This window comes from Amblyraja radiata, chromosome 17 (genome assembly GCF_010909765.2).
Source record: "Amblyraja radiata isolate CabotCenter1 chromosome 17, sAmbRad1.1.pri, whole genome shotgun sequence".
Classification (NCBI taxonomy): Eukaryota; Metazoa; Chordata; class Chondrichthyes; order Rajiformes; family Rajidae; genus Amblyraja; species Amblyraja radiata.
The window spans coordinates 38,714,962-38,735,064 of NC_045972.1; the positions used below are offsets into that span (position 1 = coordinate 38,714,962).

General features: G+C 41.0%; 1 protein-coding gene across 1 annotated transcript in view; it reads right to left on the bottom strand.

Moving 5' to 3' along the window:
- Positions 1-907: 907 nt before the first annotated feature.
- atp6v0d1 (ATPase H+ transporting V0 subunit d1) overlaps positions 908-20,103 on the bottom strand; it is a 44,693-nt gene continuing 25,497 nt past the window's right edge. Inside the window, exons 2-8 of the mRNA XM_033036242.1 lie at positions 15,579-15,750; positions 10,999-11,177; positions 8,852-8,931; positions 8,263-8,340; positions 3,651-3,827; positions 3,131-3,208; positions 908-2,205 (exon numbers count right to left, since the gene is read on the bottom strand). Of these exons, the coding sequence (XP_032892133.1) occupies positions 2,044-2,205; positions 3,131-3,208; positions 3,651-3,827; positions 8,263-8,340; positions 8,852-8,931; positions 10,999-11,177; positions 15,579-15,750 (926 nt within the window). The 3' untranslated portion in view covers positions 908-2,043. The remainder of the gene's footprint in view (positions 2,206-3,130; positions 3,209-3,650; positions 3,828-8,262; positions 8,341-8,851; positions 8,932-10,998; positions 11,178-15,578; positions 15,751-20,103) is intronic.

Consider the following 20,103-nt stretch of genomic DNA (forward strand, 5'->3'; position numbering starts at 1 on the left):
TGCACAGTGGCGCAGCAGCAGAGTGGCTGCCTTACAGCACCAGAGGCCCAGTTTCATTCCAACTATGGGTGCTGTCTATATGGAGTTTGCACATTCTCCCTGTAACTGTGTTGGTTTCCTCCCATATTCCAAAGACGTGCAGGTTTGTAGGTTAATTGACTTCTGTAACTTGGCCCTAGAGTGTAGAATAAAACGTGTATGGGTTGAATGTTAATTGGTGTGGATGCCATGGGCTGAAGGGCCTGTTTCCACACTATATCTCTAAAGTAAACTAATTTTACAAGCTTACTTAGGAATACAAATCAAACAAAATACTTTTGCTTTTAGAAATACCAGTTTTACAGAAATCCTGTAAGCAACAGGCAACCAAAGGGGGGGGGGGAGTTTTGAGAGGCTATGGTGACATTTTATCCAAGAAATTGCGAAATTCTACCATTCTCTCCGCCAATGGATTGTGGATGTGCGGTTGGGTATCATTAAGGCAGAGATGGAAAGATCTAAACAAAACCAGAGAGGTTGAAAATCTGAAGTATTATTGCAGAGATAGAAATAGTGGCTCTCAAGATGGATGTTTGGATTCAAGCTAAGAAAGCCTTAAGTCAGTTGGCAGGAAATTGGACAAAATCAAGGATCAGAAAGAAGCTTATTGTATAAAACAGCAACCGTGACTTTTAAGTTTGGCTTGCCCTATTTGTTTAGGTGTACACATGCAATGAAAATCCTTCACAATATTCTTGCACTGTAAGGAAGGTAAAGAAACAAATTAGAACTTTAATTCTCAAGCGAATGGAATGGGTGAATACCACACACATAATCTAAATTATATTGACTGATCGATTCCAGGCTACAAATGTTTAACCGAATGGTTCAAAAATGCTGTTTAAATAAATGAAAAACTCAGAAGATCTACAATAATTAGGAAAGATTTATTGACCTGTCTTCAAAGAAGCACATTTAGAATAAACAAAAAGAAAAGAAAAATATAACTAAAACTAAATCTGGAACTGTTCAATGCATTTTTGAACATCTGGACCCAACTTGGTTTCACATTAAAATATTTAATTATAACTAAATACATCTGAGTTGAGCCATTGTTTTGTTGAAGGACCTGATCACATATACAATATACAGCTGTCAACAAATCACAGGATTAACTTTTAATTTCAGGTTAATCAGAATGCCTCCTAATTATTACACAAAATTATTTCACAAATACAGTTAGCACATGAATTACCAAACACAGAAATCACTGGTGCATACTCAGGTATCTACCATTCATTTTCAAAATTTCCATTTTTATATTTCAACATGACAAGAAAAATTGCTCAGTGAATAGGAGTCAAGCAAGCAATCCTTTTCCCAATGTAAACAGTTTAGCGTGAATGCTGGGGTAATAATAAAATACCACGTGCACAAATAAACGTTCCAAGATCAGACAATTGGCTCCAACATTTAAAAATAAAACATTTTTTAGCTCCCAAGTGCTATTTGGAGTATTTGCTAGAAATAGCACATTGCACTACCATCGAACACAGGAAATCGTTACATGGACTGACAATCTGAAAAGATAATGCTGACTTTCTGATCCATCTGTTCACCTTGACTGCACTGAAATTAAGACACTGCAATTTATAAAGATTTTTTATGCACTCCAAGAGAGAATAGTAACATTGCCAAAAGCTCAGTTAGTTTGCCACACAATATTTGGTAAATCAGGTATCAAAAAAAATAAGTCACTACAATTAAGCAGAGAAAATAGCATTGGTGTTGAATTTAGCAAAATCAACTTGCAAATGCTGCAAAGATTACCATAATTAAAATTATTTATAAGTATTAACAAGGATCTGGTGTTACATCGTCTTAATGTTAGATCAAGGAAGTGGTTACAGGTTAGATTGCCAGCAATGCCTTTTAAATAAAAATGACGTGGAATATATCCAGGAAATGCAACACAAGCTTTACAAATGAAAACATTCTTAACTAGAAACAGTGCAGGGAGATGAATGCAATTAGCACTTCATGTATCAGCAGCAGATTGGGATTTCAGAAGATGGGAATATAGTTATCAATCTTGGCCCTGTGCCTCTGTGCAATACACTCTGCGATCCATACAATATTCCTGCATTCCTGTTCTTTAAGCTTCACATATGCATAGAAGACACCGAAGTGGAATTGATTCAAGAATGCCAACTTGTTCAGTTTTACCTGAAAATATACCATAGTTAATGTTAGTCTTGCATAAAGGTTAGAATTCTTGCATTTGGTTCATCCCAAACATTAAAAAAAATATATATATTTTTTTAAATCGAACTAGAGGCTAATGTTAGCACACCCATTTCTTAATAAAAAAGCACAAGGCTTGACGACATTTCCTCAGAGCTAATGATATTTTCACGGCACCTCAAAGAAACTAATTTCGATATCTAAATGTTCCAATAACTTCCAAGCATTTAACTTATTCTTCCAGTCACCAACCATGATACTTAAAAAAAAGGCTCATCTAATGAAAACTCAGAATATTTCATAGAAAATTGAAGAATTTATCAAATTGTTGCCAATCTCCCCGTTAATAAAAAAGTAAATATTTCATCTAAATGGATCAGTGATGTTCCACTTAATGTGTATGACCAAAGTAACTGCCTGGATAGAGTGGATGTTTCCATAAGTGGAACAGTCTAGGACCAGAGGCCATAGCCTCGGAATAAAAGGACGTACCTTTAGGAAGGAGATGAGAAGGAATTTATTTAGTCAGACGGTGGTGAATCTGTGGAATTCATTGCCACAGAAAACTGTGGAGACCAAGTCAATGGATATTTTTCAGGCAGAGATTGATAAAATTCTTGATTAGTATCGGCGTCAGGGCTAATGGGGAGAAGCCAGGAGAATGGGGTTGAGATGAGTCATGATTGAATGGCGGAGTAGACTTGATGGGCCAAATGACCTAATTCTGCTCCTATCACTGATGAACCTCATTGCTTTCACCTTTAAGTTTATATCAATACTGTGGGAGGGTGAAAAGTGTAACAATAAATTATAATATAATAAAATAATTTTCACATTCTGGGCAAAGAACTTAAACACCTCATGCAGTCCTCCACTTCTCACTCTAGCACTGATTAATTTAGCATACCTCGTGTTCAAAAAATCTATCCTCAAGTGTTTTGTCTCCTGGATTACTGCCAGCTCCTTCAAACAGTAGTTTGTATTCCTGTGGAAGAGACCACAACAGTGCAGTAGGAATCAATACTTGTCTCCATGAGAAGTACAGACAAATAATTTGTCACAGGCGACTGGTTATAAAATGTGCACCAATAGTTTTTGTTGAATATTCACTTTATTCAATATCCGCCAATTTACACAACTTGGAAGTCAATAATACTTACTTAGATACATGTAACAATAAAAACCCATTGAACTCAGAACCATCGATTTGCAATATGTCAAAGGATAATGCAGGAGATGAGCATCCTGAATATAATAAATTACTTGTGTTTTAAAACAAAACCACATGCTTTTTTGATGATATTAAAACAAGAAATTAATTGTATTCAAGGATGTAGAAATCAAAATTATATTAAATAGGTATCATGTATGTAATTAGGCAATTATTTTACAATTCTTCACAACACAACTTCCCCAACAATACTTACTGGATAATAGTCCGCAACAGTCTTCACCTGCTCATAGTCATCAGCTCTAGCTAATTGAGCAAGTCCTTCAGGATATAGTTTTCCGCAATGAGGGAACAGTTTAGCTCGATCTTCTTTAGAAAGTTCGGTCCCAAAAGAGTTTATGGTGATGATGAAAGCACGCCTGTCTGCTTCAAACTAAATGATGCAGAAAATACATTATTCTACAAGCTGCCCTTTCAACATCATGCTCATTTGGTAATGTAACCCACATTAATAATGACATTAAAAGATTCCAGCATTGAAATGAATTCGGATTTTACGAATGTGATTACTCAGCACTTCAAATATAACATGCTTTAAAACATTTTTATTGAAATATTTAGTTTTGGTTTGTTATTGTGTACCAAGGCATTTTGTGCTTGTGTATGGCATGATTTGCCAGTCTTTTGGTGAAGTTTTACACTGAGGAATTTGAAGCTCTTGATCATAAGTGATAGGAGATGAATTAGGCTACTCGGCCCATCAAGTTTACTCCACCATTCAACCCTGGCTGATCTATCTTCCCCTCTTATCCCCATTCTCCTGCCTTCTCCCCACAACCCCTGACACCCATACAAATCAAGAATCTATCTAACTCTGCCGTAAAAAAATATCCATTGACTTGGCCTTCCGCCTTTTGTGGCAAAGAATTCCACAGATTCACCACCATCTGACTAAAGGAATTCCTCCTCATCATCTTCCTAAAGGAACGTCCTTTTATTGAGGCAATGGCCTCTGGTCCTAGACTCTCCCACTCGTGGAAACATCCTTTCCACATCCACTCTATCCAGGCATCTGAAGTGGATCATCTCCACTTCAGCAACATTGATAAATACTAGGGAGTGTATTCCACCTACTTCCTAAAGTCCATGGCCAGTTACTTTGTTTTGCTGACATTGAGAGGCTGTTGTCTTAGCATCATGCATACTCTCTCTCCTGCATGTACTCCATCTTATTCTTATTTGAGATTCAGTCCACTATGGTCATGCCATCTACAAACTTGTAAATGTAGCTGGAGCAGATTTTGGATGCACAATATTGTGTATACAGGGAGTATAGCAAGGATCCAAAAAAGCAGCCTTGCACGGTATCGGTGTTGAGACTTATCACGTAGAATGTTTTGTTGCCTATCCTTGCTGATAATGGTCTATGGACCAGGAAGTCAAGTTGCAGATGAGGGTGCATAGTCCTAGGTCCAGGCATTTGGAGATGTGTTTGGCTGGAATTATGAAGTTGAAAGCACAGGTATAACCAATAAATAGGAGGCTGATATAATTATCCATGTTATCATGATAAAGACATGGTCAGAGCAGAAACAGACCCTTCGGCCTGATGCATCCATGCCAACCAAGAGGTCCTATGCTCCGTTTCCCTACATTTGACCCATACCCCGCTAAACCTTTCCTATCTATGTACCACCTATTTTAGTATCATCTCTGCAGACTTGCTAATCGAGCCATGTACATTCTCATGCAAATCAATGACATAGATAACAAACAGCTATTGGCCAGCACTGAGACACACCACTGACCGCATGCACCAGTCTGAATAACAACCTTCCACCAAAATCTGCTTCCTACCATTAAGTCAACTCTGCATCTAGTTAGCCAGTATCCCATGCAATGCTCCAGGGATGAGCGTAACCATATAACAATTACAGCACGGAAACAGGCCATCTCGACCCCTCTAGTCCGTGCCGAACACATAGTCTCCCCTAGTCCCATATACCTGCGCTCAGACCATAACCCTCCATTCCTTTCCCATCCATATAACTATCCAATTTATTTTTAAATGATAAAAACGAACCTGCCTCCACCACCTTCACTGGAAGCTCATTCCACACAGCTACCACTCTCTGAGTAAAGAAGTTCCCCCTCATGTTACCCCTAAACTTCAGTCCCTTAATTCTCAAGTCATGTCCCCTTGTTTGAATCTTCCCTACTCTCAGTGGGAAAAGCTTTTCCACGTCAACTCTGTCTATCCCTCTCATCATTTTAAAAACCTCTATCAAGTCCCCCCTTAACCTTCTGCGCTCCAAAGAATAAAGCCCTAACTTGTTCAACCTTTCTCTGTAACTTAGTTGCTGAAACCCAGGCAACATTCTAGTAAATCTCCTCTGTACTCTCTCTATTTTGTTGACATCCTTCCTATAATTAGGCGACCAAAATTGTACACCATACTCCAGAATTGGCCTCACCAATGCCTTGTACAATTTTAACATTACATCCCAACTTCTATACTCAATGCTCTGATTTATAAAGGCCAGCACACCAAAAGCTTTCTTTACCACCCTATCTACATGAGATTCCACTTTCATGGAACTGTGCACAGTTATTCCCAGATCCCTCTGTTCACCTACATTCTTCAATTCCCTACCATTTACCATGTACGTCCTATTTTGATTTGTCCTGCCAAGATGTAGCACCTCACACTTATCAGCATTAAACTCCATCTGCCATCTTTCAGCCCACTCTTCCAACTGGCATAAATCTCTCTGTAGACTTTGAAACTCTTCTTCATTACCCGCAACCCCACCTATCTTAGTATCATCTGCATACTTACTAATCCAATTTACCACACCATCGTCCAGATCATTGATGTACATGACAAACAACAGTGGACCCAACACAGATCCCTGTGGCACCCCACTCGTCACTGACCTCCAACCTGACAAACAACCATCCACCATTACTCTCTGGCATCTCCCATTCAGCCACTGTTGAATCCATCTTGCTACTCCACCATTAATACCCAACCATTGAACCTTCTTAACCAACCTTCCATGAGGAACCTTGTCAAAGGCCTTACTGAAGTCCATATACACAACATCCACTGCTTTACCCTCATCAATTTCCCGAGTAACATCTTCAAAAAATTCAAGAAGATTAGTTAAACATGACCTTCCAGGCACAAATCCATGTTGACTGTTCCTAATCAGACCCTGTTTATCCAGATGCTTATATATATTATCTCTAAGTATTCTTTCCATTAATTTGCCCACCACTGACGTCAAACTAATAGGTCTATAATTGCTAGGTTTACTCTTAGACCCCTTTTTAAACAATGGAACAACATGCGCAGTACGCCAATCCTCCGGCACTATTCCCAAGGAGCGTAGGGCCAAGGAGATGGCATCCGTCCTGTACCTCTTGCGGATGCAAGGGAATTGCAGTGGATTTGGGCTGAATGGAGGCTGGAGTTGATGCTTCCTATAACGATCCTCACAAAGCACTTCACAATGTCACATGTCAAGGCACTGGATGGTACTCATTAAGGGATGCTGCCATGTTTATCTTTGGCACCAGAATGATAGTAACCTTCTTAAGGAAGATTGGAGTAGGAAAATATTACATATGCTCATGGATACTCCTGCCACTTAGTCCATGCAGGTTCTGAGCACATGGCTGGAGACACCATCTGTGGGTTCTCTCAGGAAGGCAGATCTTAAATCTACAGTGACCGAGGGTACAGGTGCTCCCAAGGCTGTCAGAGGCAGTAAACCTTAACCCACTAACCTTCTGTTCAAAATGGGCCTAAAATTAATTGACCTTTTCGGGGAGGGATGCGTTGTTGCCAGTGGCACTGCCCACCTTCACTTTGTTGCCCGTTACAGCATGCAAGCGCCTTGCTTAAAACAGACTGGCACCACATGGTTAGTCTGGGACTCTAGCTTGTCCCAGAAAGTTTTCTTGGTGTCCCTGATGGCTATTCAAAGATTGTACCTAGATTTCCCGTACAGGTCAGAATCATCTGCTTTGAATGCCACAGACTTGGACTTCATCTGGGAGTGGATCTCACTGCTCATCCCTGGTTTTGGGTTAAAGAATACTCAGATTGCCTTCTTACGCACGCAGTCCTCTACACTCTTACTGATAAAGATGGAAATGGCGTACTCATTGAAGTTGCTTGCAGAGTCTTTGAATATGGACCAATCCAGCGACTCAAAGCAGTCAAGAATGAGTTCATGTTTTCCCAGACCAACTCCGTACAACTTTCTGTACTGGATCCATATGCTTTAGTTTCTACTTGTATACTGGGAGTAGGAACAGTCAGGTGGGTATGTTTTAATCAAAATTATGAGGGCTGGTCGGGTTGGGACAACATCAGCAAGGACTGATGATCAGCCAAGAACAAAATCTAAATGAGGATTAAAGTTTTCTTAATCAGATAGCCTAACAATCTAAACATTTTCCCAGAAGAGTCCAGTAGAGATCCGTATTCAGCTCTCAGCTAATCAATTTATATTGGTGGCATAGATAAAGAGATGGGGTGCAACATATCCAAGCTTGCATCAGATAAACAGCTTGGTTGGAAAATGAGCTGAAGATTAAAAAAAAACAAAAAACAACAAACTGATGTCAGGTTGAGCAAATAGCAGGAGAAATAAAGTCCAATTAGAAATTTAATTAATCAGAAATTTCAACCAACAAATAAAATAACAATATTACAGATCTCTGAAGACAAGGTCTGGGTTTATATTGACTGGAAAAAGAAGCTTTAGGAGATGACCTACAATTTTTGGTAAACGTGATATATTAAATTAATGCTGAAAACAAGAAAACGTATCAGAAGATTGAGTCAGAATTCTCACCTCCAAAATAGGACACATGGCATCAGCAGTTGTACCTCCCAACATTTTGCAGAACTTGTAAAACGATTCAAGATATGCCTTAAGGGTTTGGTGGTAAAGGGGCAAGAAAAGCAACAACATTAATTACACAGCAGTAAGCAGACAAAGTTATGCATAATAGCTCAGCGAATTCCACCGCCTTTAAATTGTAGAGCCTACGGCACTGGCTAACAAAACTAATGTAATCAGATGGCATGCCATTGAAATGCAAGTCTAACATTGAAAGGTTATTGAAGGGAAACATTGATAGAACTTGCATAAGTCTTTTCAGTTGGCACTCAGTCGTATGCCAAACCACCCAGAATTTAATATGATTGGCACCAACAATGCTGGTACAGAGCTTTGGTTTGATATTTATGGGACTGTTGTTCATGTTTTTAGTTCTACAATGTATAATAGGGAATTTACTGGCTTTGTTGCATCAACCTATGCATGTTAACTATGGCTGTCCAAGATGAGGACATGTGGCATTTCTTATCGTTGGCATCTTTTACGGTCGTGGAGAGAACTTCATTTCAATTTTCAGAAGCACAAGCAAATTAGACATTACCTTGTACAGCGTATTACGAATAATTTCAATATTCATTTCATCAAGGTCCTGTTCTGATATACAGTCCTGGAAAAATGCAGCTGAAATGAAGACAAAGACCTCATTGAACTCATCATTTTGTATTCCAAGCAGAGGTTCAAAACCAAATGAGTTTACTTAAAAAAATATATCAAGGACTGTTCTAGTTATATAATGTTTATGCTTCAAAATACACAGGACCACTAACTCAATATGCAAGTTCAAATCTGGAAGTAAGAACATTTAATTTAAAGGGCATCCTATGGATACATAGCACAAGGACAGGGTCTTAAGCCCATGCTGAGCATGATGCCAAGTCAAACCAATGTCCTCTGCCTGCATGTGATCCATATCCCATCATTCTTTGCATATCCATGTTCCTATCCAAAAGTATATTAAGTATCCCACTTGTATTCCTGTCCCTTTCCTGGCTGGAATACATTTAGAAAAGACCTCTGTTTAAAGGCAAATGGAAGAAATGGAAAACCAGGATAATAACGGGCACCCTAACATTATAGTCAAAGGTTAGTTAGGTTTCCAAAATATTCAGGGTTCCAAAGGTTTAAAAAAAAAAAGTGTTATGTGTAATCTAGCATGATTTAAACATCAGCTTGGTAATAGAATGGATATCACAGTCACGGTGGCGCAGCGGTTGAGTTGCTGCCTTACAGTGAATGTAGCGCCGGAGACCCGGTTTCGATCCCGATTACGGGTGCTGTCTGTACAGAGTTTTACATTCTCCCCGTGACCTGCGTGGATTTTCTCCAAGATCTTCAGTTTCCTCCCACATTCCAAAGACGTACAGGTTTGTAGGTTAATTGGCTCGATAAATGTAAAAACATTGTCCAGTATAAAATTGCCCAACTTCCAATATATTCCCTGGTGGACTCTTCGGAAATGATGACTACAAAGTACAAGGTACCTGGCAGTTTGCCAAGAATAAACAGGCATTTGATGCTGCAGCGACATGGATTGTAAAACAAAACTATAAACTTGCATATCTTCTGGACTGTCAGCATGTCAACAAAAGATTTAATGAAATAAATTATCTAGGACGTTGAACCTAGCCAAGGATTTGTGCAGCACTGTTTTAATAGATTCTAATTCACACAAATAGGATCCTTAAATATTCTCACATTGTCAACAATATTCCATTGTTTTTAACAAAACAGCTTTTATTTTCCTGCAGAATTCATCTTTTTTTCCTCAGTTTTTATCATTTATACCTTAATCTCAGTTTTACTCTTGAAGGATAAAGACTAGCTGTATTCCAGTTTCAGAGAACACTGGAACTTGGAGAATTCCTTTGTACAGCATTCTATACTCTCAATTTGATTTTTTTTTAAGTTCACTCACTAACATACTGCAATTTAAATTCAAAAGTAATTTCCAATCTGCACTGTCCACCTGTATACCCGACCAGTAAAAATTGTGTCAACGGAAATTATACTTTATTTCTCTGTAATGCTGCCTAACTTGCACAATATTTCCAGCAGTATTACTTTCAAAATCTAAATTTGTGTTAATTAGAAAAGATACCCGTTAACATCTAATTAACACGCAAGGACTACAGCCACCTTTCTAGTTTATGCAAGGTAAAAGAGGAATGACTGGGTAGCAGAGCTGTCAGTCCCAGGGTAGTCTTCCATTTTATGCAGTTTGTCCAAATAGGAAAGCCAAGCCTGTTATCATACGTGTTCCTCAACTCCTTGCAAAATCAATACTCTATAATTCCAAGAATGGTTATTAGACATTTAGGAAATAAAATAGCATTTCTCCTATTCAAATAACGACTATGCAAAGACCAACAACCATGTTTTAGGTTGGCAGACTTTTAAATGCAGCTCTTATCGTGAGCAATCATCCTATTCTGGTCTCCAAGAATCAGCTCTTTCCTAAGCCCAGTCTCTCAAAATTGACTAAAAATTGTATGTAACAAACTAAATAGCATCCGGCTTTGTCTTGAAGTTCCAAGTCAAGGAAGGAAGAATTTAAATCTTTATCTTCACGGACAAACTCTGAATCATGAGCAAAACTTTAATAACAAAAGATGTTTGGATGAATCATGTTACAAATGTACATCTTTCATTAGAACACAACTCTTTAATGCTCGCCGACGCATACCTTACCTAAAGGAGTATCAACCAAGATGGCATTGTAAAGTTCTGCTGGTGTCTGAGCAATATTTACAGCCTCCATTTGTTCAAAGCTGCCTAAGGGATGGCACTTTGGAACTAGTTCAGAAATGGATCGTTGGTGTAACGTTCCAGTGATCAGGAGAATTACGTTATCGATCATGTAGCTGTACCTACACAAAATAAAATTGCCTATTAATGTTCAGCTTTACATGACAATTGCAAATATAAGAGAATACCATTATATTGAAGAAACATCCAAGCACAGCATCTCACATTTAGAAAGTGCCTTTAACAGCAAAATTTCATGGCACAAAAATAGTAAATGTTAAAAATACTCAGGAGGTCAGGCAGTATCTGGAGAGAGAAGCATTTAGTATTTCTGGTTGATGGCTTTCTTCAAAACTGGAAAAAAAAATTCAGACAAGAGTCAAGAGTCGAGGGCGTTTTATTGTCATATGTTCCAAAACGGAACAATGAAATTCTTACTTGCAGCAGCACAACAGATATGTGAGCACAGTACTCTAAATACTCTATGTACTGTTAACACTTACGGTTTCTAGTCTCCTACACCTTCTTCACGATGGCAGGAGTAAAATGAGGGTGTGGCCAGAGTGTGGGTCGGTGATGATTCCCGCTGCCTTTGATGAGGGGGGGGGGGGGGGGGGGGGGGAGAGGGGGAGAAAAGGGCTGCTGATCCATCTGGAGTGGTAGCGAACAGAGAGGCAGCACAGAGGAGAGCCACTACCTCAGTGCCAGCTCAATCCTGATCTTGGATACTGTGTGAAGCCTACAAACTCTCCTTGTGACCGCTTGAGTTTTCTCAGGGTGCATTAGCTTCCTCCCACATCCCAAAGACATGTAGGTTTTTAATTCAATGGGCCAGTTCAATTCACACTGCTCCTAGTGTGTGGGTAATTGACAGAATCTGGAGAGAGTTGAAGAGAATGTGGGAGAATAAATGGGATTCATGCAGGATTTGTACAAGTAACTGGCTGATGCTTTGGGTCAGGTCGGGGGGAGTTCCTCCCGCCACGGGTACCATGTAATCCCATGCTACCTGCTCCATGGTCGGATAGTCGGCGACTAAACCGTCTCCCCCACCAGGTATGCCAGGTGAAGAGGGGGCTGTGGACCCCCAGCAGGACCAGAAACAAGACCTGTAAAAGGGCGGATGAGCTCCTAGTGAGCCAACGGCCATCCACACTTCAGTAGAGGTTGCGATCACTGTCGCACATAGCATTGTAAGGCACCGTGCCCGTTGATGTTTTCAACGATGATGATGTTCAGTGTAAACTTAATGGACTCATGAGAAGTAGCTAGGGATTGAAAAGTAAATTCTTGCACATACTGAAAATCTGAAACAAATATATATGCTGGTAAAACTCAGCAGGCCAGGCAGCACCCACGGAATAGGAAATAGGCGTGCTCCAAGCGATTAATCCATCCACTGGGAGAGGTAAATGGACCAAAATATTAACCGTGCGCCTACACTCCACATGTCAGAACATGTCAACTCCATACAGATTGCAGACGAGGTCAGGTTTGAACCAGAGTCTATGGTGCTGTGAGACTGCAGCTTTTCCAGCTGTACCACTGTGCCAGATTTAGTGCATAGTTCTGGTGCAAGAGTTGGAAATGCTTGCTTATGGGTCAGGAAGCAGGTCAGCATCCTGAATTATTATTGACCCATCCTGGGTATAACCCAGCATTCTGGGCGAATGGCTCTATTTCTCCCTGTGAGTATGCTGCTGGTCTAGTTTTCACCTTTTGTTTCAGATTTCTTGTTTTTGCAGTCTCTGGCCTGTTCTGGTGCAACTCTGTTGTTCTCACTTGACAGACATTGTTGACCTGTGAATTTTTCCAGATTTTCTCCTTTGCTTCAAGACTTCCAGCAAATGTTGTTTTGAATCTCAGTTCTAGCAGCTTTTTTCCCTCACCTATTTACGCCTCCTCCAGACTAATTAACTGCTATTAACAAATGTTCACCATTCTCTCCTCATCAATAACAATCCTAATCAGCCTTTGCCTACATCTTATTATAGGCATTCCCTTTGACACCCCCTTCCCCATTTTCTTTTTTTTCCTCCAGAGTTTTGAGGAATAGTAAACAAAATGTGATTTATTTTTTTTCTCACACACATGTCCACAAGTCATAGGAATATAATTAGGCTGGGTTAGAACAGGGTCTGAAGAAGGGTTTCGGTCCGAAACGTTACCTATCTCCTTCGCTCCATAGATGCTGCTGCACCCGCTGAGTTTCTCCAGCATTTTTGTGTACCTTAGAATTAGGCTATTCGGCCCATCAGGTCTACTCTGCCATTCAATCATGGCTGACATCACAGGTGTTTCCTGACCTGCTGGCTATTTCTAGCATTCTCTGTTCATATTTCACATTTCTAGTATCCGCAGCTTTTTTGTTTGCTTTTTATAATCATGAAGACACTTCACCCGAAAGGCAAGAGGCTTTGACACAGTAGGAAAACAAACAGGTGAGCTTTATTCTGGGGGAGGTGAAAGAAGGTGCTAAGAAGAGAGAATGAGGGAGATTTTGAAGATGGAGGGAGCTATAACATTTTGATGCTGCAGAACCATCCCAATGATACAGGAACTCAAGGGCATAATAGATCACATAAGCAAAAAACTCCAAAAAGCTGGAAGAGGTACAGTGGCATAGCGATAGAGTTGCTGCTTTACAGCGCCAAAGACCTGGGTTCGATCCTGACTATGGGTGCTGTCTGTTCCGGGTTTGTGCGTTCTCCCTATGACCCTGCGGGTTTTCTCCGGATGCTCCGGTTTCCTCTCACACTCCAACTAATTTGCTTTGGTTAAATTTCAAAATTGTCCCCAGTGTGTGCGATAGTGTTAATGAACGGGGTGATCGCTAGTTGAGTTTAAGGGCCCGTTTCCGTGCTGCATCTCTAAAGTTTAAAGGTTTCGTAAGCGAGCACCACTCAGCAGGCACAAGACACAGACAGTACATTTCCGAAAAGGAGGTATAGTGAAGGCCTATAAAAGACAAGAAAAAAAATGAGAATATTTTGAATTCTTAAAGGCAAATCTGTTTCTATTAGTTCCATCAGTATAATATTCAATTACACAATTCTGCTGGCAATAAAGAAAATCTTACAATCTGAGGTTTAGACTAGACTATTTATGTGTCTGCAGTGATTAAAACAACCACAGTTGTTGACAGTCGCCTTCTCCATTTCACTTAATCAGACCGGGTTCAGTTATTCCCAAGTTGCTTCTTGCCCATTGTTTAAAATTTTTTTTTTTTAAATTAACAGCCCAGCCTAAAAGTAACACAATGTTTTGATAAAAAAACATCACTTCCTTCAACTAAAAAATATCAGACTTCAAAAGTTATGAGTAGCTTCAAAAGCTGCAGGAGAGCTTATGGCAAATACCATTTTCTTTGGCACACAACACTACCAACATTTTAAATGTATTTTTGCTTAAATACAAAAAAGATTTGAGGTGTGAAATTAAAAGAAAATAGACTGACAATAGACAATAGGTGCAGGAGTAGGCCATTCGGCCCTTCGAGCCAGCACCGCCCCGCCCTCTGAGGGAGAATTCCACAGACTCACAACTCTGTGAGAAAAAGTGTTTCCTCGTCACCGTTCTAAACGGCTTACCCCTTATTCTTAAACTGGGGCCACTGGTTCTGGACTCTCCCAACATCGGGAACATGTTTTATGCCTCTAGCGTGTGCAAACCCTTAATAATCTTGTATGTTTCAATAAGATCCCCTCTCATTTTCCTGGTTACATACTCAAAAAATTCCAGAAGATTAGTCAAGCATGATTTCCCCTTCGTAAATCCATGCCGATTCGGACCGATCCTGTTACTGCTATCCAAATGTCCGGCTATTTCATCTTTTATAATTGACTCCAGCATCATCCCCACCACCGATGTCAGGCTAACTGGTCTAGAATTCCCTGTTTTCTCTCTCCTGCCTTTCTTAAAAAATGGTAGTGCTGGTAATGCTCAGGTCTGGCATCATTTGTGGAGAGAACACCAGTTTAATACTTCACATCAATGATCATTCACTAGAAGTAATGAAAGTGCATTCATCAATTCAAGTCGACAACCTTTCATTATTTTCGATGGAAGGTCATTGACAGGAAATGTTAAATGCTGCAGTCAAGCGCATTTAGTCGCCATGTGTATCAACAGAACATTGCAATTCTCACTTGCAGCAGGTAACAGGCCCGTAAACACAGTGCACATAGATAATATAACAACAATTCAATGTTAACAAACCCAAATACTAGTGCACAGAAAACACCCCTCCAGACTTAGTCACACTTACTTTGAACTGATCGTGTTAATGTTTCTGCTGTGCCAATAACCCTTTCTGGCTTAAGCCCTCCCTTCACCACCTCCAGTTTAAATTCCATTTGGAATATTTTGGAGGACCAAGAAACCAAGAACCCCAAATCCTCTGTAACCAAAGACAATCCGTAGTTCTTAGTTGAGGTTAGTGTTGTGCAGTGTTCAAGAGCTTGTTGGTCTCGAGCTAGAGCCCCAAGAGCTCCTTTGTTCTTCCCTTACAATTTATGACTCACGTGATAAAGTCCAGAAAGCTCGCCAGTGGCTCGTATGCATGGTTCCTCATGTGCCTGAATTCAACCACCATCTTCTCCTTCAATTTGTCATCAATTACTGACACGGTGAGTGGGGAGGCCTCGTTTGCCAGGAAATTGCCATAGTCCGTGCTCTGAAGATGGAGCTTCAGATCTGCAAGATACAAGTTGAGATGCAAACATAATGAAACAAATTGTTCTAGCCAAGCTTTTCCACTCAAAACATAGCTTTCAAACTATACATTTAATGAATTGGGGCACAGTTGAAGGTGTTCCCCACCAACCTCCCCCACCCATCGCCCAATGTTTGCAAGTGGGCATTCACATAAATATTACAAGCAACTTCACTTTGCTCCTATATCAAACATCAAGACAAACTATTTGCAAAACCTGACTTGTATTCTCCATGATTCTCAAAGATTACACAATACATCACTTGTGGGCAATTTTCCCATTGGTTCAAACTTTGGCTTTGGGTTACAATTTCTTATTCTTTCATTTGGTATGTGCAGAAATGCCTGCAATTACTGCTCGACAGGTGGTGGTGTTTGTAAGTCAGCAAACAGTGAAAATGCTCCGTAGAGTGCTGTTTAGGAGGCAGTTCTAGGATGTTGACACTAAGCTGTATAAATGGTGGTTTGCAGCTTTAAACCAAGTACAGACGGTAGATTTCACAAGGTGTCCGTGCCCTTGGTGGTGGAGTCTCAACTCGCTGAGGGTTCTTCGACTATACCTCACTAAGTCCTTGCAGTGTACCAGTACATGCCCACAGCAGCTTTTAATGGGAGAGACCTGACCTATAGACAACATTCCTGAGAAATGATCCGGTGAGGTTGTAAGTGCAAATACATCCTCACGCTCGTCAAATCTTCGGCAATAAAGGCCAGACTTCCAATGACCAACTTATGATCAGCAATCTGGTTGGTTGTAGTACATCAAATGTCACCGTAGTATTATTGAAATATAAGAGTTTCTTTACATCATCCCTTCAGAATTTCAGATCCCTGTCAAAATATTCTTCAACTTCTACAATACTTTATTAGCCAAGTATGTTTTGCTACATACGAGGAATCCTTTAGCTAATAGACATTGATTGATGCTGATGATAGCAAAGCATTATCTAGATCTCAAATTGTATACAACGCCATTAAATATCCTGTCAGCATCCAAACCACCACAGTCCAGTCAATTTTCAGGATTTAAAATTGTCCATCCTGGCGACATTATGTAACATTTGCTGCAACATGATGATTGGCACTAGCTGGTGCACTGTTGTTCAATTTGTTTGTGAAAAACCATGGCTTGACCAACTTCTATCTAACGAATGCAGTGACGGAAATCGGTAAAATATGGAGGGGCCGGGGGAAGGGGGGGGGGGGGGGGACAGAATTTCTTGGAGGCCGTGCGCGCATGCACACACTCGCACACACACACATGAGGCTTCAAAGGCTTCTGCCTTGGGCCCTGTGAACGGTAATTACAGCTCAATCCAGCGCTAATTGCAGCCCAACTCTGCCTGTCTCGCCGGGTTAACCTACAGCCCTCCCTGGACTGACAGAATACCAGTCCGGAGCCGCGGAGCTAGCGCTGCTTCTCCACACTGACTGTAAGCCTGGGTGCACCGCGCCCATCTGACTCCCGACGTCTCTGGCCACCCCCGGGTGTGTGGGGGGGCACTCGGGTGGGGATGGGGATGGTCCAGTGGCGGTTCGCAGCGATTGCAGCGCCGGAGAGCCGGCCGGGATTGATCCTGGCTGCGGATGAGGTGCACGTCTGTGTCCAGGGCTGCCGTTGTGACCCTATGACCTGGGCACGTCTCCCTCCTCCAATCACCGCACTCTATCCTCAGTCCCACCCCCCCTACATCCACCTCTAACCGACACCTCCCTCCTCCAATCATCGTGCTGAATCATCATGTCCCGCCCCCATTGCCTGCTGACCGATGTCTCTCGTCCAATCGGCGCCCTCGATCAGCAGTCCCACCCCCACTGTCTCGCGGAAAGCGGAGATTTCACCAGGTTTTAAAATCCGGATTACAAAAAAATGGGGGGGGGGGGGGTGAATTGCCCCCCACCTCTCCACCCCGGGATTTCCGCCACTGAACCAATGGGTCTGTGGACGTGCACAAGGTCCCCATTCAAAACTTCTGTAGTCCAGCAATAACTTGCAATAAAAAGGTCAAGGGGCTACTACTACCTACTGAAGTATTTATCTTCAGTTAGGAAACCCATGAGTCGAAGAAAATGTTTGGACTTGGCACAAACAGGCACCGAAACAAAAAAAATAAATCTATACTGCAGATGCGGAAATTCAGAAATAAAAATAAAGCTGCTCCGCAGATCAAACAGCAACTCTGGAAAGATGAAACCATTAATTTTTGAGAAAGATTTTGTCAGAAATGTGCAATATTCACAAACGTACATTGTGTTAACCTTAACCATTTTGACTTTTACTGTAATTCATTTAGTTCAAACAGCAGCTTGAATGCAAACTCTGATTCTTACAATTAAGTAGGATGCATGCATGCATGGTTTTCTCATTACATTCAGGACACTAAGAAAAATCATTGCATGTTCTACAAAACAATGTATCTAGTTACAACATGTATTATCAGTTGTGCTTATTACCCACAAACATTGTTTTTAAATAACATAATTTAAAGTATACATTTCAATTAGAATCCAAAAATGTAAAATGTAAACATCTTTATTCTACTGAAATTTAAACCCCTTGAGAAATCAAGCATTTTACATTATGTGAAGTATTTGGTTTCCTGATCAAATATTACCAGATGTTTTAGTTACAGAACTAAAACCTAAAACTAACTCAATGCAGAGGATTGTTATAGTTATCAACTTATAAGCACGGAAACATAACCTTTGGCCCACAGAGTCAACAGTAACCATCAAACGCCCATTTACACGTTTATTCTCCTCACATTCTCATCAAATCTCTTCATTCTATCATTCACCTGCTCATCAAAAGCAATTTACAGTGGCTAATACACTTACCAACGCATGTCTTTGGATGTAGAAGGAAAACCACACAAGTCACTGGGAGAGTGTGCAGACTGCACCAGAGGTCTGGAAGGAACCAGCTTTGCCACTGACTTCACAAATTCAACGAGATCCCTCAACAAGAACTCAAGCAAGGACTGCCCATTGAATTAAACCTCAAGCAGACCTTCATTCATTATAGTGCTGAACACTTGCACTCACTTGCACCATGGTCTCTTGGATGTCCTGGTTGTTAACCATTAACTCCCCTTCCCATTCCCACATAGACCTCCGTCCTGTGCCTCCTCCATTGTCAGAGTGAGGCCACACACAAACTGGAGGAACACCACTTCATATTCTACTTGGGTAGCTTACAACATGGTATGAACATGGAATCATACAATTTTAGGTAACCTCTCACCAACACTTCCCACCCCCCAAACTCTTCCCCCTTTCTCCGCCACAGCCACCCCCTTTCACCCCTACCCAATGCCCCACCTGGATTCCCACCAATTGCTCCCCTTCTCACCCCCCACCCCCCTCCCTCCACACTCCTGGCTTGTCTGCGACTCTTCAAAACTGACTTAAGGGCCTGTCCCACTTGTGATTTTTTGGCGACAGCCAGCATCATTGACTGACATATCAGGTCACCGAAAAATTTGCGGGCGTGATACAGCGTGACGTGGCGTGATGACGTATGACGCGCTGTGTTTTTTCAAGTGACGCAACATTTTTTTTGTCTCCGTTGGATTTTGAAATGTTCAAAATCTTTTGGCAACACTGATATGACGCCGGCAGTTGCCAGAAAAAAAAACGTGAAGTGGGACAGGCCCTTATCTCTTGTCTTTGTTCTAACCATCTGCCTATCAAATCTCCCCTCGCCTTTGTCACCCCATTACTTGCCACACTTTATCCTGTCTCTCCCTTTTTTGCGGCTTTCTCTTTCCCTACCATCAGTCTGGAGGGCCTCTGAAGGAGGGCCTCTGAAATTGATTTTGTCCTTCTCCTCATTGGATAGCACAAAGCACCTTATGTAACCCTGACCCAAATTTCGAGGACAAGTTCCCACCCTAACAAACCCCTTACAGGAATGGGTGAAACATACTAAAAATAAATTAGAAATACATTGCCTTTATACTGCCCAATATATTCATGACCACTTCTTCTTCTTATCGAGTCCACACACAAGATTAGAAGTTGTTCAGCCAGAGCTGAATACACTTCTCGGCATCTGCATACAATGGTGCCTGTCTTGCGCTTGGTGGTGGAAAGATTGGTGGAAACAGGGCCGCGACGTGAACGCTCTTTCCTTGACCCCTTCATGACCACTGTTAAGTGTGCAGTGATTGCATTAAGTCAAGTCTGTTTCCTAATAAACCTTTTTTGGCATAGATTGATAAAGGTAAATGTAACAGAATCTATATAGAAATTTGGAATAGTTCAGTTGAACTGAAAATTCAGGACAAGGAATGATATGTTAGCAGTCCAGTAATTGCTTACCCATTGCGAAA